Source organism: Emydura macquarii, unplaced genomic scaffold (genome assembly GCF_026122565.2).
Source record: "Emydura macquarii macquarii isolate MOO-44397 ecotype Brisbane River unplaced genomic scaffold, CSIRO-AGI_Emac_v2 contig_1043, whole genome shotgun sequence".
NCBI lineage: Eukaryota > Metazoa > Chordata > Testudines > Chelidae > Emydura > Emydura macquarii.
In genome coordinates, this window is record NW_027131180.1 from 7,452,500 (window position 1) to 7,476,714 (window position 24,215).

The window sequence follows — 24,215 nt, forward strand, 5'->3', positions numbered from 1 at the left end:
GTTGCCACAAGTTGCACAAAAAAATGGTAATGGCAGGCACTTGTTAAGCTCTCACACACACCTGTAACCATCACTGATTATTAGTCATTATTTAAACTTTAATACACTATTACTTATTCATAAAGTGAGTGGAAATGCAATCTTAGAAGAAAAGTTTGGATTTTTTTAGTTAAAAGAAACTAAGCTTTCCCATTATTATTTTTAACTTCAGTTGCTGAAGACATACATAATTATCTCTTACTTTCTGGCAAGCTTTTGGAAAAGAAAAATATCTAGGGTCCAATTCATCTCTAGTGTAACTCCATTGAAGTCAGGAATTAATTTAGCCCCTAGTGTATTTTTATATTGTGGCTTTGCTTAAGCTCACAAATTTAGTAGACCCCTGCAAGATCTCATGGCAGTCATGATTTAAGTAGCTCATAGGGTACTTCTACACTGCAATCAAACCTGATTCAAGACTATGGCTAGCCTGGCTCAGCTGACTGGGGCTCATGGGACTGAGTGGCTAAAAATTGCAGTGTAGATATTTGGGCTCAGGCTGGTGTCCAGACTCTGAAACCCTGATAGTAGGGAAGCTCTCAGAGCCTGGGCTCCAGCCTGACCCCGAATGTCTACACTCCAATTTTTAGCTTTTTGCCTGAACCCTGTGAGCCTGAGTCAACTGATCTGGGCCCTTTAGTGCAACGTAGATGTACCACAGTGTCCCCTTTCTGCTGAATATTTGCTGTATGATCATGAACCCTCTGGAGCCAATGGCAAAGCTCCTATTGAGTCAAAATGGAGGATCAGCTGCTATTTTCATCCACCTGCTCAAGAAGACACATGTGAAACATAGATATGTAGGTAGATATGGAGCAATAGCTGTCCTCATGCCTCAATCTCATACTACCCGTAATGTGTATCAGATTTCCCCCACCAGCTCTGGGAAATGCAGCTCTCTCTATATCTGGATTTCGGCTATGGCTGAGGGAAATTGCCAATCTATTAATCATTTAAACATTTTAAAATACCTGAATCTAAATACATTGTGGATTAACCTGCTTTTGCCTCAATTTTATACTGCACCAATTGCTCCAGCTATTATATTATGGGTTTTCTTTAAAACTATGTAATTGGACCCTGAAAAACAGAGAATTAATCACAAAGCAAAGGCTTGTATTTATAGCAACAGGCTACACAAATGTTAGGAGATACTCTCCATTCCAGGGGAACTTATTTCCACCACTCAACAGACTCTAGACAATCCTACTCTCTTCCTAATTAACTCCCTCAAAACAAAACAAAACCCCACCCCTTAAATATACAAAAAACATTTGCAGATCCCTACAAACCTTCTCTAGCTTTCTAGCAATGGTATTAAGCATTTAGACAGTTCATAACTGAGCTTTACACATGGGTCTTTAAACATTCATGTAGAACTAAGCTAAATACTGTGCTATGATTTGAAATGATTTATGCTCACCAATAAACCTTTCAAAAGGCACCAGCTATAGGCCCCTATGATGACTAAAGACCAGATTGTACAACTCTTACTTTTACTGATGAACACTTACTCTCACAAGAGGTCTTATATACTCATTTGAGTAAGTGCTCCGCAATGTGAGGAAAAGTTGCACAACCTAGTCCTACAGGAATAGTCTGTCTTTCCAGTCACAGAACTCTGAATTGCCTGTGATAAAATACATAGTGAATATGAAGATAAGAGAATCAAATGGCAATTAAAAAGAGAGAAAAAGATTAATGGTTAATCATAAATTAGCAAGCAGTTGCTACTTTGACTCTGTGGAAATGTTCAGAGATTAATCACATTTTTTGTGGGTGGGTAATGTAGCTTTATATTACTCATGGATTTGTAGACACATTATCATTTCATAATCCATGTTACATAATTATACTATGATGAGTAAGGTTATTTACACTTCCACCTTAACCATACATGTGTGAACACAATGCTTACCTTTATAAGATCACTTTGCTTTCTTTTACAGTAATAATTCAGGGCCTGATTCTGCAATTTCTATAGAGGAGCTAAGTCTTATTACTCACATGAATTGGCAGTACTCATACATATTCCCCTGGGACTGCTTGAAAGGACTATTCATGTGAATAAGGGTTCAGGAGGGCACTTCAAGAAATGGGGCCAGATTCTCTGGTTCAAGTTCCTTATACTAGCCAGAGACTCCCAGTGGAGAATTAACTTTGTGTAAGGGAAATCTTTGTCAGACAGCTCCCTTTAGCAACCACCCTCCCCATCCTCCATGAAAGAGAGAGAAGGGGACAGGGATCTTATGCCAGCAACACAAGGAACTAAAAAGCTATGTATACACTTAAATTTCTACAGTGGCACAGCTGCCTCACAGTGGTGTTTTAGCATAGACAATCACTACAATGATAAGAGGGGTTTTCCCGGGACAGTAGTTAATCCGTCTCCCTGAGAGGTTAATGAAATAATTTTTCCACTGACTTAATGCTGTCTGCATCTGGGGTTAGGTTGGCATAGCCATGTCTCTCAGGGGTGTGGATTTTTCACACCCGAGGGACGTAGCTATGCCAATGTAAATGTTCATTGTAGAACAGCCCTGAGATGCAGCAGGACCCCTTCTGTCTAATAATTGATGCGAAGGATAGGCGTCCCAGAATCAGGGAGCTGCAACCGATTCCCTACACACGCTCTCAGACATAGTGGAGAGTCAGAGTCACGCTCTTCAAACAGGGTAGTATCCCCAGCTTTGAAGTCAGTATCCCTCTTGACTCTTTCTCAAGTGTTGCTCTTTTTCAACTGAGCGGCTAGTCAAATTTCATGGCAGTGGGGATGTTCCAATTGGAAATAGAAAGAGGTGACAGTCTGGTATTTTCTTTGATGCAATTGTGTCTCTGAACACAGAAGAAACCAAGAACAAAAGCAGCAATTTCTTAGCTTACAGCCCCCAAACCTCTTTAGGCAACAGAGATGCAAAAGCTCTCTCTCTTGCTTTTTCTGGGGTCACACCGTGCTTACAGGTTCCTGCTTGGCTTTCCCCTCTTTCCCTCTGTCTTTTTTTTTTTTTTAGATTCTGAGGGTTCTCTCTCTCCTCCCTACACCATCTACCTAAAACTATATTCAGCTAAAAGCTCCTGGGCATGTTCACAGAACCCTTTTGTCTTAGGTGAGGGTTTATGCGTACAATAATATTAAGTGAAAAGTGAGTTCACACTTATCAATATCAATGGGGTTTCACCCAACTCATAACAATATTTGAAAGTGGAAAATGGAGAATGAAATGCATTGTTGTGTTCCATCTGTGACGAAGTTTTGCAACTCTCAATTTTTCATTAAAACTGAGTGTTATTTCTGATATATTTAGTATCTAATAATTCAATTCTCCGAATATCTTGAGTCATTGAGAAATCTGGGACTGTCAGCTTCCTGTGCAATATGCTACTCTTAGCTTCCTTTTAAACGGGGCACAGTATATTTATTTGATTCTAGTGCTACTGGGGACAGGTACTGTTAAAACAAAATGGATTTTAGCTGATTTAATTTTCCATCCTATATACTGTTATAAACTCAGAAATGATAAAGCAGAAATGCACAAGAGATGAATATAAATCCCCTTCTGTGAACTGGGATAAAAATAGTTCAGATGGAAAATAGATGAGAAGATGGCAAAATGCCTTTTAGTAGTTCCTTCTCCTTTCAGATTTCTGTAGTTACTGAAATATTTTTAAGTCTTCTCTGATGCTCTTTTGTTTCTAAAGATGCGAAAAATTACACTAAATATTTACCTAAATGTGTGTTTCTGGAATGTAAACTGTTCAAATGTATAAATGCGATGAGTATGTTAGTTCCTCACATTCATTTTCATCTCCCTTCTCTCATTCGCCAAAGAAGAAGAAAAGGCAAGATTTGGAGTGGTGTGAAATTTAGAAGAAAAAATGGATTTTGCTGGTTACAATGACAAATGTTTATAAGAAGCACATTAATAGGGGTATATAGCTTGAAATACATCTCACTTTGAGAGCACCATAGCTATTATAAATCTCTTGGCATTTTTGATCAAGACTTGATATGCAATTCTGCATTCCCCCGTCTCCCCGTATGCATACAGTCTATGCTACTGCCAAATAATTATTCTAACATATTTGGGCACATCCATGCAGAAAAAAAATCCAACCAGATTCAGCTCATATCTCATCCTGTTATGACAACTACAGCCATGAAATGGCCAAGGTTAGAGCTGTTTAAATAATAGTGAATAGCTTCTTACTCATTTATCCAGATAAATCAAAATGCCATTGCTGTTTGTTTGATCAAGAAGCCAGCCAAATGAGGAAAGATGAAGGCACCAAGAATTTCAAGTAATTTACCAGTAATTTGAAAATTTAGCTAGAAATTTTACATATAGATATGCCAGACACATACAAGAAATACCGGAATCTTTCCAAAGGCAACTTTTCCTATATAGGAGCATCATTTCATTAAAATGACTAGGAAGTTTTCCGTTGACGTGAATGGGAGCAGGATCAAGCTCAAAGCCTAAATCAAACTTATCTGTTTTATTTTATTAATACAAATGGTTTCTTTTCAACAACTAATTGGTGTGGTTGGTACATGCATTAAACATATAACAATGCATATTTAATATATGCAAACATAAAAGTAACAAGTAATTTGTGTTTCTTTCCATAAGCACTTTCAGGCAATAAAAACCTCACAGGAGTTCTTATTACCCTGAGAAAATAGCTACTACAAAGTAAATCCCTGATGTGCTGTAATGTACTAGTACAGAATTCTAAAGGCATTCTACCTACATGTAATATTTCACAGACCATTCCCTCCCCTATCCCCCCCCCTCCACCCAAAAAAAAAGATAAAAATAGAAAGGGTAGATCAGCTGTATCATGATATTACAAAACACTTGAAGCCTCCAGGAATCAGCAAGCAGACATTGTATTTTAATTGCCAGAAGGAAAACTTCTAATTCTTTTCATGGCTGCAGAAAAGCCAGTTCAGATTCCATTAACACATAACACATATTCTGACATTCAACCAACTGCAAGGCAGTTTAGACAACAATTTATAATAAAAAGTGGGCAGAGACCAGGAACCTTAAAAAAATATTTTATTCCCTCTCCAACCCAAAAGATCAGGTTTAATACTTATTCAGTATATACCAGTACTCTTCTTCACTTTAATGCATACAAGTTTCACAATATTTACCATCATAATTGGTAGCCTTTGGAAGGAGGCCAAAAATTTTCATACATCTTAAGGCCAGAAGGGATCATTATGATCCTCTAGTCTGACTTCCCACAGAACATAGGCCATAGAATTTCACCCACGGATTTGCAATAATTTATGGATGACATTAAGCATATATTTAAAAAGACAAACAAACTTGCTTTAAAGACTTCATGTAATGGAGAATCTACCTTTGGTAATCCATTTCAATGGCTGATTAATTATTTTCACTGTTAAAAGCATCCCTATCCCAGTTTGAACTTTTTTTTAATCTTCAACTTTTAGCCATTTGCCCTTGTTATGCCTTTGTTTGTTAGATTAAAGAGCTCTCTAGTATAAAATCTCTTCTCCCTACTTACAGATTTTGATCAAAATTTCTCTTCAATAAACTAAATGTATCGAGGTCTCCATGTATCTCTTTGTAAGTTACTTTTCCAGTCCCTACACCATAATTGCAGCTTTTCCCTAAATCCTCTCTAGTTTTTCACCATCTTACTTGAAGTGCAGACATCAGAATTGGACACTGTTGCAGCAATGGTCTTACTAATGCTAAACAAAGATAATAACACCTCTGTTTCCTGTTTACACATTCAGTGACTTATTAGCCCCTTAGCCATAGCACTGCCCTGGAAGTTTTATTAGGTATAAAACTATCCTCTTATACCAGATTAGTATTAAAACATACTGTCAGGGAAGGGTGGGAAAACTTGCCCTGCTGCTTCGATATCATAACCTGTTACATGGATAATAGGTTTTGATTCCAAGAGGAACTGAACAACTGTAAATCCTATTGAAAACAAAGAGTTGTGGGCTCTCAGTATCTCAGATAATCAAACAACTAGAAGAAATCAAATCCTGGATCAAAAATAAATCATAAAAAAATAATGTGAAAGACAGTGTCAGCTGAGCTGGAAGAATTCATCTTTTTAAGTAAGTTTTCTTCAACCTTAAAAGGGAACTGTGAGAATTAATTAGCTCTCAACTACACAGTGTTTTGAATATGTGAAGCACTATAAAAGTACTACTAAACAGCTCTATAATAATATTGGACCGCATTATAGATCAATCTGAAACTATATATGTAATCAAGCTCTATTAATTTCTTAATACATATACATTTAGATGAGAGAAGATATAGCAAAATGTGTCAGTGGCTTAACTATCCCAAACAACCAAATGTTCATTCTATTCTCCTTTTCATGCAGTCCCTAACTAATTACTGTGTGCCAGCATATGAGCTTGATAAATTGATTTTATTTCGCTCATTGACTTGTCTATGAAGTAGTAAAATCACCATTATGGAATCTGCATACTTGATAGGTACAACACCTAAATGGTCCCTCCGAGTCCATAATAATTACAAGAATAGGAGTCAGTTGTAAAAAAGAATTCATTAAAAAAAAATGTATTGGCAAGCTGTTCTCTTGCCTCACCACAGAAAAGAGAAAGCATTATCCCTCTCTTTTATGATTATATTTTCACTTCTGGTATGTCCTTTTAATATACTTCAAAATGTCTCAGCAGCAGTCCCAAATTTTTACATTGCTCTAACTAATTCAGCTTCCAAAGTGTTTCCACTTGCATATACTCTAACAAACTGCATTACCCCAATGTCTAGATCAATGTAACACAAAATCTCTGTCATAATTACCGTGTGACTATATATATTCTCTCTCTTTCTCTGTGGCCAATAAAATAGTTCCATATTAAAATAAAAATACTCCTAACATAATCCATCACATTTCTTCTATATATATTTTTAGGAGTGAATATTTACACTTCTAGGATGGTACGGGATAAACAGACATTTAAAAATGGTTCACAAGATTTTAATAGTGTGACTCATTGAATGTCAGTTAACCACCAGTGTCTATGAATGTTTAATATATGAGCATCACAGTGGTGCCTCTATGGCCTGTACTCATATGTCAAACATCTGAATTGTATAGAACATTGACATGTGCATCAGAAGCCACATTAAAAGTCAGAGCCCCCGAGTGGACACCAGACATTATACTTAGGCACTTTAATCCCAATGTTTAACATTTACTTCTAAAAACTCACATTCCACTATTAATCCAGATAAACCAATAAAAAAGCAAGCTTCTTTACATTGTTCTGCTCCTGTCCTCAGTGATGAACTTTAGAGAGAGAAGAAAACACACACAATCTTTATAGTGGCATGAGCTGGTTCTCTTGGCATGCAAACAGAAACCTAGATCAGAGATTACCAAGATTTTTAAGGGCCAAACTCTGCCCTCAGTTGTGCGTGTGGCACTCCCTTGAAATCAGTGGGATGTGTCCATCCAAAAGAAAAATGTGGCTGTAAATTTCATCTGACGATCTAATAGTATGTTCAATAAAGGCAGGCTTGAAGCTATCAAAGCTTTAGTGTTTCATTGGTCACCTTTTTTTTCTTCTTCCTCTTTTAATCCCTTTTGAGTTTTGTGCTCCTTCTAGATCTAGCTGCTTACTGCAAGGGAGTGGTTAATAACATTATTTAGCCTCAGGCCTTCAAACAGAATTAAATTAATTTGATTTGAAATAGCTTCTTTTGGCTAGAACCATAGCTGAAAGCCAAACAGTTCCTTTCTTGAGTCAACTACCATCTTTATGCACAATAATTCAATATTTAATAGGTAAATGTTTATTTCCAAATGAGTTTGTTTATTCATTGTCTCGCCAGGCTTTTCTTTCACATTAGAACTGCTGATCCAGAAAAGTCCAAAGCATGCGATTATACAGAAGGGACAGAAATGTAAATGTAAAGTCATTAGGAATAGGAGTGAAATTAATTACACATTACATTGGTTATTGTAAGCTTGATAATTGTCAGGGTGCCAAGAGTTTTTGTATGAGCATTTGTATTTTTAAATATAAACTCCAAATAAATATATAAATAATGCTTGTGCCAAAAATCCACATAGTGGGACTCAAGCCATCTAGTAGGCCTTATGTGTTCACAGGGGTGAACGTCACATTATCTGAACAGGCAAATATCGATGTCACTAGGGAGCAAACATTATGTTAAAAGTGACAAAGATATATGAAATATTTTATTTTAAACACCTTAAACCGCTACCATGGAGTCACCTGTATATATGATTTCTTTAATATTAAGCAGCTTATTCTCACTTTCCTCTCAGCTGAGCTTCAATCTAATTTGTACCCTCAGTAACACCACCGAAGAACCTTTATCCAGAGCTGTCATTTCCTGTACTCGCATCAAAATGAAGCCCAGTAATGGTGTCAACGGCAGATATATAAATGTGAAAAATGCAATCACTTCCTGGGTTTTTTTTTTTTTTTTTTTACAAAAATGTTCTAATACTTGAACAGACCTATAGAGCAACACACCCTTTGGTGATTCTCCATACAGAAAAAATGAAAGAAAGTTCATTTTGGGTTCTCATTTGTTAGAGGAGTAAAATTAACATTCCTATACAAAAATAATGCTTGTGTCCTCGCAACTGTTATAATTTAATGAATTTTTAATTTTACAGACTAGTCTGATCAGATCTGTTTAATTTCCCTTCCTGTCCAGTCATTTTATTCTTAGGAAAATAAGGAAACCAAAAGGCTATATTATGCCACTAGTTTTTTTAAACTGAAATCAATGAGGGTTTCCGCTTAAAATGGATGACGTAATATGGCCAAAGACCATTACATAATTTAGCTTCCATAAACCATTCATACTAACCACAAGAATGGCACATCTACTGCATACTAGATGAGAAATATGTTACTTCGATGTTACTATAAAATTAAAACAAAAATAATTTACATTATAGCTATAACATTGGCTTAGTTACAGTGCAGCTTATTGCCACAAAATACTCTCCAGTCATTGTGAATATTTATGTAACAACAGCCTACGGCAGCTCAGACTCCTAAGATTAAATTTACAACAGTCCCAAGTGTGTGTTTATTATATATTAAATAACTGCTTTTCTAATGAGGTTTCTTTTCATTTGAAAAATGAATTTCTTTCATGAGTTCTTTGGATGAGACCAAAAGAGCGCAAGGCAAAAATGATCAGCTTTTATCTCACACCAACTGAGAACCGTCAAGATACTAAAAAGATGTCATCATAAGCAGGTATGAATGTATTATGAAACACCCCAAGGATTTTATATTAATTTTATATTTAAAAAAATAAACAAAGAAAATCCCACCTGCCTCCAACAGTGACAACAGAGTGGTCTATTGAACATTTTATTGTGTAAAATGACATCTCTTTATAGCAGTGGGATGTCAGGCTGTTCAGCTAATTAAGTGATCCGATTAGCTGAATATTCTTGGATGTTTCAGGATACACAGTAACTGCACAGCCAGCTTAATTCAATAACAAATCCAACATATTTCAGCTATTGTTTTTATCAGACTCAATCACAGTAAACACTCCAAAGCTCGAAATACACATAATTAAAGTTATAAGCTCAATAATAAATAAGGACATCTTCACGGTCTCATATTGTTCCAATGGATTTAGATATACTAATGAGACTTCTATGTTTAAACAAAGTTCATGTGTGTTCTATTTCATGACACTGCTATTTTAGATTATAATTATATTGGTGATAAAGCAACAGCTAAAGAATGTTACTGAAAAATCTCTCCTGATTTTAATGAACAATGCAGAGATCATAATGCATATTTATATTTAAAAATAAAGCCCTATAAAATGTCATCAGTTCATTTCCTTTTCTAGATATTTATTACTTGGAGAGGTCTGATCAAGACCAAATGTATTCCATTCCTGAAAAAGTTGTTATGAAGAGCATCACTAATTGTCTCACCAATTGTTTTTAGTTGGGTTTTGGAAAGCTGACAAACAAATTAGCAGAAAATGGCAATTCGACATGAATTAGCTTTTAAGAATCACTAAGAGGCCAGTGCAGAACTTAATAAGAGATGTATTAAGGAAAGTAGGACAACCTAATTCAGATTGATTATAGACTTTGGTGCAGACAGCTGGAGTTCAAATGAAACTGAAAAAGAACTTATATGCACTTCAAAGAATGCTAAGCAGATGTCTGAAACAATTATTGAAAGCTGCTTCTAGAGAATCCAAAAACACTATGGGAATGAAATAGTAAACTAGTATTCTATTTGAATCAGGAAAGGCTATTACTTTACTAATATTCTAAAATGGAAACTAACATATCTGAAATGTGATCTTTTGAATTGAATGCAATTTAAGTTTGTTGCTTAACTGTATGACAACTTTTAATTAAGGATTTCATTATTATCACTATTACTTTAATATGACTACATTAGGATATGCTGTATAGCTCATCATTTTTCTTTTTAATCTCTAATCAAATCAGGATTTCTGCTGATTTCATATTCTACCTAAAACTATATGCATCATATTTCTGTCTTTAAAATCTAGGAATAAGAGCAGGAAAAATATCTACAATGAAATGGCTGACTCAGGAATAGTGCTTGCAAATTGTTAAAATATATTCCAGAACATCAGCATTACCTCTGAAGCTGCTGAGACCCATTGCTGTAGGGAGTGTCTACACTAAACTGCTGTGGCGTTTCAAGTTTAGACAAGCCCTTCCAGAGTTTGGTTCCTTGGCTTGCATGCCAAAAAGCTTAGCAATTTACTAAAAAATTTCCCTCCAAATTCTGCTAGTAAAAACCACAAACCTTTTATGCTGCCATCAAAAAATAAAAAAATAAAAACTTAAATTCCCGAAGTGGTTTCAAGTCACAGACTTGAAAACTTCCCCCAAAAGATGGTGTGTTGCTCTGGAATAACAAGAGAAGAATTTAGGTGATGTCAAATAACAATGGATACTACCATGGAAAATCGAAGTAAGTTACCTCAGAACCTGAGAGTATGTTAATGGTGCTATGCGCAGCAATAACTTGTTATTGGCCCAATCTTAATACTTCCTGCACCTTTACCTATAAACACAGAGTATGGCCCTGAGTTCCCACAAATGGTTTTACTCTCAGAACCCATGTTGTAGGCACCTCTGAGCACAAACCATTGCATAATCAAACCATATTGTGATCACTTTAATGAAACCATCCCATCTTTGCCTTTGACAGTAAGGACTGCGCCTCTCTGCAGCACTGCTGCCTCTCAGCAGCAGTTGTACTAGACTGACTGTCAAATACAACAGACTTTTATGAGTAGTGTATTCTCTTCCAGCTTCCCTTAGCTCAGAACAGAATCAGGTTAGTTCTCATCGCCTGTGAATACATTTTTTTTAAAACTACTAAATTGCATGCAATAATGAGACATTTTAAGCTCACTCTGATACACACTATGGCTTTTAATTTAATTTAATCTATTTTTTTCTTGAATGATAAAATTTAGCAAATTATTTTAAGGAAGGTCTTCCTTCTACCCCATTTAGAGTAGGGATGCCCAAGGGACGAGGAGATCAAATGGAAACAGAAAGTCATTTTGAAGTAGTTGATAAGCAGTTCAATACATTTCTGACCTGTGGAGACCTGAGTGTAAATTCTGCTCAGTTCACGAACAAAAAGAAAGACAATCTCTAGGGACCATTTCTCAGAAGTTAACCACAATTGTCAGTCACTGCTTTAAGAAAGACTGGAATAAGCAATGTGTGAGACAGGCTTGGCTGCAGAGTTGAGAAGACATACTTCCAAATGGACATGTCTGTCTCTAACTGGTGCTCTTTGCTTCAATAATTTCATAATCACAATTTTCATCATTTTTAAAAGAAAGGAGTGCACAGTTCATTTCAGAAAACAAGCAAATCTGTGGGGGTACCAAAGGATAGAAAAAGATGAAAATAAGCATGTGGATGCCTTAGTGGCATTTATTCGGTTGGAGGCTAATATTCCAGCAACATTTTAGTTCATTTGGTTTTTCCTAATGCCTACTTGAAGTTTAGTTTAACACAAGTTGCACAAATAGCAGAGATAAAAGTAAACCTTAAAAACTCCAAGGAGTGTTTTTAATTAAGAATCTTAAAACCCATATTTTCTATCCAAAATGTGAGTTTCCTGCTGTAAAGTTACATAATTCAAATGTTTAAAAGTGAAGTTGCAGAAGCTAAGTCCTGTTAAAGATGTCTTGATAGTTTTCAAGGTAAGTTCACAATCGACAGGAAAGCACAGAATTTATCTGACTAAACGGGACATTTTTGACCACCGTTTCACAGTTAGCAATCACCACACTGAGCCAAGTTGCCCTCTTTACATGCTGATAGAAGAGAACAAAGCACTCCTCTACAGAATGGAGTCAGGAAACAGGACTAAATCACCTAGCCTTCAGTTGGGTGGGCACTCCTGAGATGATGACACTGGAGACAGATACTTCCATTTTGAACTGAAGTAGCCTCTGGCATCATTCTCTTGTAATGGCCTGAACATTTCCAGATAAGAGAGCTATCTCTACAGGGTTTTTTAAGACTGTACTGTTAATTTACCTACAGCAGACAATTTAATTGCTGGTAACTGACCTGAAGGCATATCACTGGTGTAAGTATCAACAGTGCAGCCCATCCACACTAGCCTGTTGTTTTGGGTGTAACACGAATGCAGTAAACGACACTGTAGTTGCACTGCCCTCTGGATACCTATCCCACAAATCCTGGTACAGTTCCCTGAAATAATGCCTTCCAGTTTTCAAAAGGCTTTCTGGGAAAGCCTTTGGGAGAAACTCTCAAACTCCCATAATTCCCTGGGGGAATCCCATAAATCCCCTAGATATGGCACCATTTCCTAGTTCTTTTCTCTAAATGGAGGCCAAAGTGAATGCTCAACTCTTGCTTTTTTCCTGCAGTAAAAGGCAGCTTTGAAAAGCAGTAACAAGGCAGAAGTGGCAAGACAATGGAGTACGTGTGAAAAGGCAGAGAGCAAACTGAATAGTTCATTATGTTCAAAGTCAGCAGTATGCTGTATTTTCTGATGACGTTCAGCATATGGAGGTGTTTTTGTGTCTGCACCATGACTATTATTGCTTGTTCTCAACACATGACATGAATAGCAGTGGCTGCATTAACCTGAGCATGAGGAAGGAGGGTTTTCTCTTGCTCTGTGGGAAGCTAGCCTCAAAACATCACGAGAATGAGAGCTCCCATTACCAAGAAAATGGTAATCATCATGGGTAGCTGGCTTCCCCAGAAAGTTACTGCTCAGTTCGGTATCAGCTGAGCTTTGGAAATCCTATAGTTTTGCAGTTTGCAGTAACTCTGTGAATACCACCAACAACCTTTGTTTGGTTCTTCCTATGTCCCACAGCAATGTGTGCGCCATGATATCATCATGGTCCCCATGGCTCTTTTTGCGCCTCTGCAAATATTGGATGATCATGCACCCTGTGCTTGCAACTCTCACGACAATAACACAGAGATGTGCAGGCTTCGTGCTTCTGTCAGAGATGGCAGACCACGACAAGTCCTGCTCCAGTTCATGGGATTTTCAAAATAGCCGTGAAAATTAGGCGTTAGAGATGGCATTATGGGGTGGAGAAAGTTTCATACCGGGAACTTGACCCTGCAATCCCAGTCACACTGTGTGACTTGTTTCTGCCAAGCTATGCATTGCCAAAACTTCCCAAAACACAGTGTGCTGGACAGTGGCGAGTTGCACACTGGGATACACTCATGTTACACTGTATTGTGCATCAAAATAAGCACTCCTGGTGAGTATGCACATGCTGACACAAGGAGCCAAGCATGCATGTGCACAAGCAATATACTAACGGCTGTGACTTTCTACTGATGTAAGTTGTGTCAGCAAAACTTTGTCGTGCAGACATGCCCTTACTGCTTCACATGAGTCAACGCAGCCAAAGTGATGCCACAGAAACTGGGGTAGGGCTTTGCAATGCTGTAGCTCACAACCAGGTTAGGCTAACCAAGGTACTGATCACCCAGATTAATTTGGCAATGAAGACATACTCATATAAGGACTGGATGAAACTTTTACCTATGGCATAATCTAAAGTAGAATTCTGGTATTTGTTGAACTGCACCTTGAATTTTCTTACTCAGATCTGTGAATGTGCTCTTGTGTCCATTTTTTATTTTTCTGGTTTAGATAGTTTCCTTCTATTTATTGAGTCATTTCAACTTCAGATGCTGGGCTATTAACTGTTTTCCCATCAAAGTTACAGTACTTAACAATGGATTTACTACTGTTCCTGGAAGGTATTTACATAACTGTCCAGTATTTTATGAAAGAAAGAACACGTGTTCTGTCCCATGAAGAGTCTTCTATTGTTGATTCATTCTTTCCTCCCTATATATACAAATCAGCCTGAACCTTTTAACTTCTCTTCAATACCTCTGATAGCTGATTAAATGGATACCAGAGATAAACGGCCCTGGTTTGGGTTTAGTTCTTGCAAATTAAAAACAAATAGAGTTAAAATCTGACTAAGTTTGGCAAAACTTAAACCATTCCGTTTTGTCTTATATTCAAAGTTGCTCATATTGAAAAGAACAAAACTATCCTACTTTGCTCAATATAAAAATGGTCTTTAAAAAAACCTCCCCCCCCCATCTTCCTGTACTACTCTCCCCTGACAAAATGGATCCTCTACATAAAAAACCCAACAAACTAAGGCTTTGATCCTGCAAACAATTATGCACGTGCACACTTCAAGTCAATGGGGCTACTCATCTTAAAGTTGAGCATATGTTTGTTTGCAGGATCAGGACTGAAGATGCCTTTAACCTAGCTCTGATGTTCGTTCCTTGTGTATGTTTAAATTGAAATGCAAACTTAAAAAATCCCTAAAGCTATAACCTCTTGTATTTAGAAGAACTGCTTTTCTTCACTTATTTCTTCTTAAAACATATACCTTTAAAAAAACGTGAATTTTAAAAAAATATACATTTGACTCAATATGCTAAAAACAGAAGTTGGTCCAACAAAATATATTAACTCACCACCTTGTCTCTCTAATATCTTGGGACAAAACTGCAAATAATCATGCATTCAGTAATTTATGAAGATGCCTTTTAAACTGCAGACATGACTGGAGATTTCTTACAGGTTATTTATGTTACAGACATGACTACATTGCCCAGCAAATGCACACATCCATCTATTTTTACTATTTATGTAGAAACTCTATTTCCTTAGAGCAACAACAACACTGTAGGCAGTGCATTTTGAGGCAATTACTGCACTTCTCAGGTAGTTAACATTACTCAGTCCTTGGCCTAGTGCCTTGTAACATCACCCAAATTGTATCATCATCATTGCTTAGAAATGCACTGCCTGGAGTGTTGTATTTTTTTCATATGCTACAATTGTCACATAGAGTTTGAAATATTATCACTTAACAAAGGATTTGAAATCGCATCTGTGTACACACACACACACACACAGTTTTTCCATTTGCAGTTTAGCCAGTATTATAAAGGAATTAAAAAAGTCATAATTAGGGCCAATATATGTGTTTCAAGTAGATCTGGTCAGGAATTTTTGACAAAACTTCTCGTTAGCGAATGTCAACTCATTCTTATTAGTTCTGATTAAACTTTCATTGGGAAGGTTTATCAGGTCAAGGATGGAATGTCTGATCAAAACCAGAGAGACACCCACCACAGGCAGTAGGGCACTAACCCGAGACGTGGATGACCCACGTTCAAGTCCTTGCTCTGCCTGATCTGGTGCAAGGACTTGAATCTGGAATTCCCGCCTTCCAAGTGAGTATCCCTAATCACACGGTTAGAGAGTCAGCCTCTGCTGTTGGAACAATTTCACTTCGTATAAGTAATTAAATATTCACTGAGACACAAAATAGTTGTCAGACCTTTCATTTGTCCTCTATGATCTTAATATCAGAATACTGCAGACTGTTTACATTTCTTATATACTTAACCCTCATGGATATCTTTTGCACAGGCTACATTTGATGATTTTTTTCTTATTAATGACTCTTTTTTTTTTTTTTTGCTGTTATTCTTCATAATAAAGTTTTCTCTTCAACACAGTTTTACAAATAATGTTCTACCAGAGAGAATTCCACAAGTTGACCATTATTCCCAAGTATTTAATTTAAAACACAACCAAACAAAAAACCTAACTCACCAGATCTACTCATTAAGGAGGGCGGGTGAGGGAATACCCTTCCTGTCATGACATCATGGGAAGAAAAAAAGGGAAAAAAAAAGAAAAAAATCTATTTTTTAAAAATCAGTTTAATCTAATGTGGCACTCACTACAAACACAATTATGCACCAATCTTAATTGTATGATTACATGACTGCAATACAGGGCAGAATTAAGTTTGTTTGGGTGCCCTGGCTATGCATTTCCATACCTTAACGTGTCTGGATTTCTTTTAAATTTAATCTTAACCCTGAATTCTCTGGGTTAATAGTATCTATGCTAGGGATAATTAGACATCCCTATACTTTTTTTTGGATGTAAATTACTGATATACACCTTTAACTCCATTTTAACACTGATTTTAAGTGGGAATTATGTCAATCTTTAAATGTTATAATTCTTTACAATCTGCCAACCCCTCTTCATTTTAAAAGTTGTTTCTTGATTGAGGAGGACCATCATGCAGGGATAGTAACAATCAAAACAAGATCAATTACATTTTCCCTCCCACAAATGTTGAAGAGTAGAAGCCCACTGATACCTTGACTTTTTCTAGGTGATCCTGCAGAGAGTCAATTAGCAGATCCCCCACTGGCTGCCAGGATCCCTTGGTCACTTCAGCTTGGCGTAGCTTCAGGTCCAGTTCATCCATTGCCTCCTGAAGCTCCTGCAGTCTTTCAAAAGCCTCATCTATCTTCTTCTGCCAATCAGCAGAATGCAGGTTCAGTTTATCCCATTCAGTTTTGACCTCATCTGCTTGTCTTTGGAGGAGTTTGGTGACATTCTGGGCCCTTTCTTCAGGACACAGCTCTAAATGTTAAGTTCAACAATCCATTAGAGAATATTCTATCTTATTAGGAAAATAACAGCTAACAGGGCGAGACAGAAAAGTTCAAAGCACAGCAAGAAAACTATTCCTAACCAAGGACACCTATCAAATATACTTTATTCATGTTTAATCATTTGGCATCCCCCAACAAATCTTAGTCCTATTGTATATCACCACAGTGTAATAATTTTCTAAGTATTCAGTTAGGGGGTCCTGTTCCAGAAAGCACTTAAGTGCATGCTTACCTTTCAAATGGACTTGAGCATGTCTTTGGATCTATCCTCATTCAGCAAAGCCCTTGTGCATATGCTTAAATTTAAGCATGTGCTTAAGTCTCACTGAAAGTTAAGCAGATGTTTAAGAGCTTTGCTGAATTGGGGCTACAGGGATCAAGCAAAGATCCTGAGCTGTACCTGGCACACATACAATTTCTGTTAAAGCAGTCTGCTTTTTTCTAGAGCATTTATACTAAATTATGAGCCAAACACATTTTTAGGATGGCCAGTTGTAGCTTTCTTCGGTTAGCTTTTCAAATTGGCATGGATTTCCCATCTCTAAGAGGTTAACTACTGAAATTTATGAAACACAAATTGGTCCACAAGTTATACATCGGCACAGGAGGATTTGAGCTCTTCACAGTGTTTCTTTTAAATATGCACATTTATTTATATACTGTGCCGAAGAATTGCTAAATCCTGGTTTCATCCACGCTTTTTTTAAGTTCAGGTTATGAGATAATGATATGCAGCTTGGAGTATATAAGAGCTGCCTTGACAGTGGCAGTAAGAATTTATGGTCTCTCAATCATCACTGATCCTTCTATCAATATGTTATTTCAGCTCTACATTCTATTACCTCTAGGCTCCTGGTAGAGCTTCTCCAGTCCCTCCAGAGGCTTCTCTGCCAGGAACATTTGCACTGTCTCAAGTGCACTCATGATAACAGGTTCTTTAGTTTTCAACTCCCTCTTGAAGGCCTGTGAAACGAAACAAACACAATGTAAATTGGGTATGTAAAGCAATATTAAACGCTAATCCTTGGTGCTGTCAACTTTAGTACAACATTTCCAATGTCAACTTCAACCTGGGTTACCACAAATAGATGTCAACAAGATGAGAGGGCAGATCACTGTCAGCATTTGATTAACCAGAAACCACATTTGTTTTCAGAGAGGCCAATGAGCATTTAAGTGTGTTGCAAAGTGGAAGGATGGACTGATTAAACTGTTCACAGTGTGAAGGGATCTCTTCTGTGACTAATGTCAGAGTCAAACTTTGAAACCTAGCTGGAAGGGACAAGGCTTCAGCAGGCTATGCAATGAACAGCACTGGCACAACTAATGTTGCCTGAGAGGCAAAAGATTTCCCAGACTGTAATGGGAAATCCAAGGTGCCTCACAGCTATCACTGTTGCTACTGCTGCTGACAACTGCTGGGTCAGAAAAAAAGAAGTGCACTGAAAGTGCCACACTAACACTTTATAATAAGTAGCAAACTGCTATTAGTTCTGGGTTATATTTAGCGTCATCACATTAACCGCCACGTGCTCTTTTGGTAGTGATGTGGACGTAATGAACGCATAGCGTGCTGAACAAGCTCTTCTTACTCTCAGATTCTCTTCTAGAGAAGTTAAATACCTTTAGAAGAGAAAATCAACTTCCATTTTTAATTACAGTCCAGAGGTCAAAGTATAACTATAGGAATACATACTATCCTCAATCCACAGCAGATCTCACAATACTATCATTGGGAGATTTGCACAAAGATCAAGGGCAGAATATGGTCGTAGACCTAGTAACTAAACTTTTAGTTATTATCCATCATTTTTTAAAAGTCTTAGTTTTGCGTTCAGCATCCCTCCGTGGGAAAAGCTGCACATCTTCGGGATCACTGTTATTTTGTCTTTTTTCCCTCCTTCTCTCTTTGCTTTTCTCTCCCTTTCCTATCTTTATTTCTTTTCTCCTTTCTTCTCTCTACATTTTCTTCCCTCCAACAACTCCCACTTCCACGTCCATCTGCAAACATGATCAGCCATGAAATAGTTAAGGTTGACATTGAAAAGTGGCATTATTAGGGTGTTTCATTTAAATTAAGATGGTTAAAAGCAGCATTTTTCTACGGCATAGTAAAGTTTCAAAACTGTATGAAGTCAATGTTTTGGCCCAGTATTAATAATAAAAAAAACCCTGTAAATATATATAGAGAGAGAGAGAAAAAGAGAGAGAACGTTAGCACAAACTCAGTGCAATTCCCATTTGACTCAGAACTATTCATCAATCAAGTGGCAGGGGAGGATTAAATTGATTGTACCATGGTAATTTAAAATGCTGATTGGGCCATAAAGTTAAAATGTATACAGTATTAGTAGCCCAAACAAAAGACATTAAAACATGCCAAGAAACCATGTGTTGATTTGGCCAATACAATTAGCAGACACAAAGACTTATGAAATAAAGATGAAATAGTATTGTTTCTCACTCATAGAAATCAAAATGTCAGATTCTTAAAATAGTCAACATTATAGTAAGCATAAATACATCAGCAAGAAATTCCTCTAAATGACACAACTTGTGAGGGTGGTATATTCAGAGAACTGCCCAATTCCATTGATGTCCTTTGCACAATTCAGCTTTAGTCACTGGGCCATGCATGTCAAAAAGGAATGTAACATTCTTAAAATGATTTTACTGATCTCAGGAACAAGTGTCTCTCACAGCAAGTTCTCATCCAATTCACTGGGCGTTCGCAAGTATTTAATAAAATAATGTAGTTAGTTATTTAGCTTTAAACAGTAGCTACTGTAGACATGTGCTTAACTTATTTGACAAAAATGTCCCAGAATTGTTAACCTGCCAACTTTCTCATCATGAACTGCAGCTATGACTCATTAATAGTCATGGGAGGAGTTAATTTGGGGGTTCTGCATATGACATTTAATGCCAAATGTAGTTCAAAGAATAATCGGCTGATGACTTTAACCATCAATTTCTGGGCTTTTATAGTTTGTATAATGATTTACATTTTGTTTACTAATTCCTTTAACTAAAATGATTAAACACATTATCAAAACTGAATTCATTGTTCAAGTAGCTCATATACTTCTTTGCATTGTAAAAAGTATTTCCTAATAACCTAAGAGTAAAGCCTTCATAAGTAATGTATGCTTTTGCCACTCATGACAAATTGCTCTCCTCAGTGCAGTGATTACTTTTGGCATTATGCTACACTAATACTTTCCATGTGTTTTACAACAGCACATAAGAGCACATAAGAGCTATATAAATTAAACTCTAGGTTATAACCAAGACAAATAAAACTTTGAAATAAACCAGCAGTAAAGAATGCTCAGATGTACAGTACAATCCACACTCAGTAAAGGGCAAGTAATGTGGTGTCAAACACTCAGGCCATATTGCAGATCTAGCCCACTAGATGTAATTACATGGCCTGTGTGTTAGATTCAGATTCTGCAGAATCAAAACTTCCTTAAAAAACAAAGAAATAAAAAGTTCCTGGCTCTTATGATTGCAAAGAAAACCTTCCGAATGTACACTGATGGAGTGTTCCTGAGTGTGCTTTGGAGAAATGTGTGCTCCCCCTATGCCTCATTCATTGTGTTGGGTGTTGTCAATTTCCTTTTAAAAAACTTCCCCTTTATTTTTTTATTAGTTTACGCTTAACACAGTACTGTACTATATTTGCTCTTTTTTTTTTGTTTGGTCTCTGCTGCTGTCTGATTGCATACTTCCAGTTCCAAATGAGGAATGTGGTTGACCAGTCAGTTTGAAACTCTGGTGTTCATAACTCATAGGTTCTATTGTTTTATGTTTAGTTCTCATGTGGATTCTCTCCTGCTCATCTTGCAGAAAGGTAGACCACAATCTGGCTCTTTAGAGTGCAGTGGCTGTGTACTGGGATATACCTGCCTTTAGAAGCTTCCACTGGGAAAGGGTATCTCCACACTTTCCCAATACAGGGCACTTTAGTGTCACAATTATCCCCTAGATTTAGCCTATCATTATTATATACTACCCAAAAGTTGCAATGTGCTTTATAGACATGCCAGAAGACAGATCCTTTCCTTGAAAAGCTTACATTCTAAAAACAATTAAAAGAGGCAACATGTGGACAAAGGACTGCACTCTGCTCACACCCCAAAGGGAACAGGGAGGAGGCAGAGCTGCTCTGATGAAATACAACTACAATTTCCACTTCTTAATGGCTGTGTACGAGTGCATGTTTTCATGTGCACTGTTGGGAAGCAGTAGTAGGTATCTTTCTTTGGACTGCTTCCACTGTTGGCAGAACACAACCGGGGAGGGATGGGGGCGGGGGGAGGTGCTAAATTGTGCCTAGCCATGTGGATGTGTAAAGGGTGGGAAGGGCACAAAAACCATTCTCCCCACCCCTTGTCCCTGATGCAGGGGACATTAGCTCTAGTGGCATTAGATTCCCCAAAGGGGACACAGCCATGTTCCTTTCCCCTCTCATGGCAAACAAAATTAGGACAGCGTGAGCAGGGATACAGTGATGCATCCTGCGACAGGATGAAATAGGAGATGCTTGTGTATCTGCCTCATGCACAATGGCTTTTGGAGCTGCTGGTGATACATAGCCTTACAACACAGGCAATGGCTTACACCTTCAATCCTGCCTTGGTATATTTTATATATCGTTATAAACAGAGCTCTGTGTTGACACCCAGAATAAAAAGTGTGTCTGTGTCTTTATCTCCTCTTCTTCACAGTGTTCAATTCTGCATGTTATCTCACGCTGATGATGCTTTACAGTAAGTCTGTATAGGCCAAGTGTTTGGATCATTCCCAATCTGATGTGGCATCTATCCCTATCCTTTCTCCCTCCTGCTGAATTCATTTTGGTCTGCAAACACCTAGCAATGATACAGTTCTGCAATTGGAGCAAAAAATTTTTAGGCTGAAGCAGAGTCAGGTTCACCATAGCACTTCATTAAAATTGAGATGCTCACACCACAGTGCCACGTTGGATGGGGAATTCTCATTGTATGAAGACATTGTTGGCTTTCCTGTGCTAAGATTCTTTTTCGTGTGGCATATTCCTCTGAATGTAGTTGTTAGCATTACAGCTCAAAAATGGCAATGAGCTGACATTTTCCTTTCTGTTGGGGAAAAAATGAATGAATCAACCTAAAGCCCTGACAAATGGAGGCCAAGAGTAAACAGCCTATCATCGATAACAGAATTAACCTAAATGAATGTCTAATTTACAACCAATGATTTCAGGCTAATTTTATTGAATTCTTGAATTTCTTCCACACTTTGTGGTGACTGCAGAGGAAATCGAACATGCATAGTAGATGACCTGACAAAAGAACAAGTAAACTACTTTGTTTAAGCCTTTCTATTTGTCATCGGTACCAGAGCTGTAATGGCATTCCATTCACCATGTTAATAATGCATATATTGATTAGCTCATCTCAGACCTCCACTAGTCCCATGTGGGGAGCTTTTGGGGTGTCTTTAGATCTCTTCAGTTAGGGAAGCATAGATATTTGAAATTGAGAGATGAAAATACAATGAAAAAGACAGTGTAGTAGCAGTAAAATGGAACATTACTCCCTGGGCTTGTAGAAAGACAAGTCTCCCAGTATTCTGTTTTAATGGTATTTGAGCAGGAATTAAATGGATTACAGATGACTATAGTTGTCCAGGATAAATGCCTTTTAGAAAAAATTGCCCTCTTTTAGCTTTACCTAGATTAACAAAAAAAAGCAGGTTACAGTCATGTCCACACTGCCACTGAATGTATTCAGGCAACAACTGTGCTTCAACATAGTCACTTATATCTGGTTTCCCTAGGAGTCTTCCCCAAATGTGTTAATTAACTTATTGTTAATTAATTGTTATTAACTCTGTGAATAAAAATCACTGCATAGACTTAGGTGACAGAAGGCAGCACGATCTGGCTAGAAAAATTCTCAGGGGGAAAAAAAAAGTAGCCTGTCTAACATCAGGAATAAACCCCAATGCCGGAACATACCAGGAACAACACACGTGCATGCACAGGCTTATTGCTAGCGTGATTTCACCATAATGCATCATGTCCAACCATGACACCATGATGAGTAATGCAATAATATATGTCTGCTGTCATGAGCAGGAAATCTGTAGAGTGACATGAGGCCCATGCTGTTCAGGAAAAATACAGCAGAGGAAAAAAATAGAAAACTGCAAATACAGAATCTGCCAAAGACAACTTGAAGCCGGCAGAGTTTTATACCGATCTTGCTTTCCTCCCTCTCCACAAGAGGTCTTTGAAGAGTTGACAGGGTGACCTAATTTCAAAGATTATCTTTTGTTCTTTTTTCCACAGGGAACCCAAGTGCCTATAACCAGACAGGTCTCATGTTAAACTACAAAAGTGCTACTCCATGAAAAAAAAGAAAGAAAGAAAAAGAAGCTTTCTACAAGTAACTAAACTGTTCTAGCTTTGATACTGGGAAATGACTAGGGATTGTGACCAAGAGAGGTGTGTCCATGTGCATGTGTGCACCCGTAGGTGTGGGGACATACAGAGAGAAGGGCTGGGCTGTTCTATAATATCACTTGGAAACTATTTGTGATAACTTATAATTATGTAGCACCTATCACTCCAAACAGCTGTACACATTTAAACTAATACGGAAACCACACAATCCATCACTGATGTGTCACCACCTCTGGGATGGAACGTGATCGTTTTTTAAACCATGTCAGTGCACTGTGATACTGTAAAACGTTTTAGGTTAGTGAGGAATATCTTATCCCACTGAAAAGTGTACAGCTTTGCTCTAGAGGGTGGTGAATGTTTTCAAGTACTTAGATGTGGTGTTCAGTACTGAAACCCTTGCTCAAGGAACCATTTCTTTCCAGTAACTTCTTGTCAAGTTTGGCATTATCTCAAACTTTCTCCTTTGGGGAAAGGGACAGAGTTAGGGTAGCAGCAAGGAGCTATGGTAACATATACATTATTTAAGTTTCCTGGATCCTTGTCAGTCTGGCTGTGCTTTGTGCATGAGGGAAGGATTTCTTCCCACAGGCCATGGAGTAGCTGTGCAGCAAACTGTGGAGCAGCTCTGTACAAACTT

General features: G+C 37.4%; 1 protein-coding gene across 28 annotated transcripts in view; it reads right to left on the reverse strand.

Annotated features, from left to right (window-relative positions):
- The window catches only part of DMD (dystrophin), a 1,854,857-nt gene that overhangs the window by 235,002 nt on the left and 1,595,640 nt on the right, over positions 1 to 24,215 (reverse strand). For 27 of the 28 annotated variants that reach the window (XR_010919130.1, XR_010919131.1, XM_067545076.1 and 24 more), the window contains 2 exons: positions 17,967 to 18,087; positions 16,824 to 17,092 (listed from right to left, as the gene is read on the reverse strand). Coding sequence is in view for 26 of the 28 variants with exons in the window: in XM_067545076.1 (XP_067401177.1) it covers positions 16,824 to 17,092; positions 17,967 to 18,087 (390 nt within the window). In the remaining 2 variants the exon portion in view is untranslated. Of the gene's footprint in view, positions 1 to 15,982; positions 16,304 to 16,823; positions 17,093 to 17,966; positions 18,088 to 24,215 lie in introns of those variants that run through there. The other variant, XM_067545091.1, reaches the window with a different exon arrangement.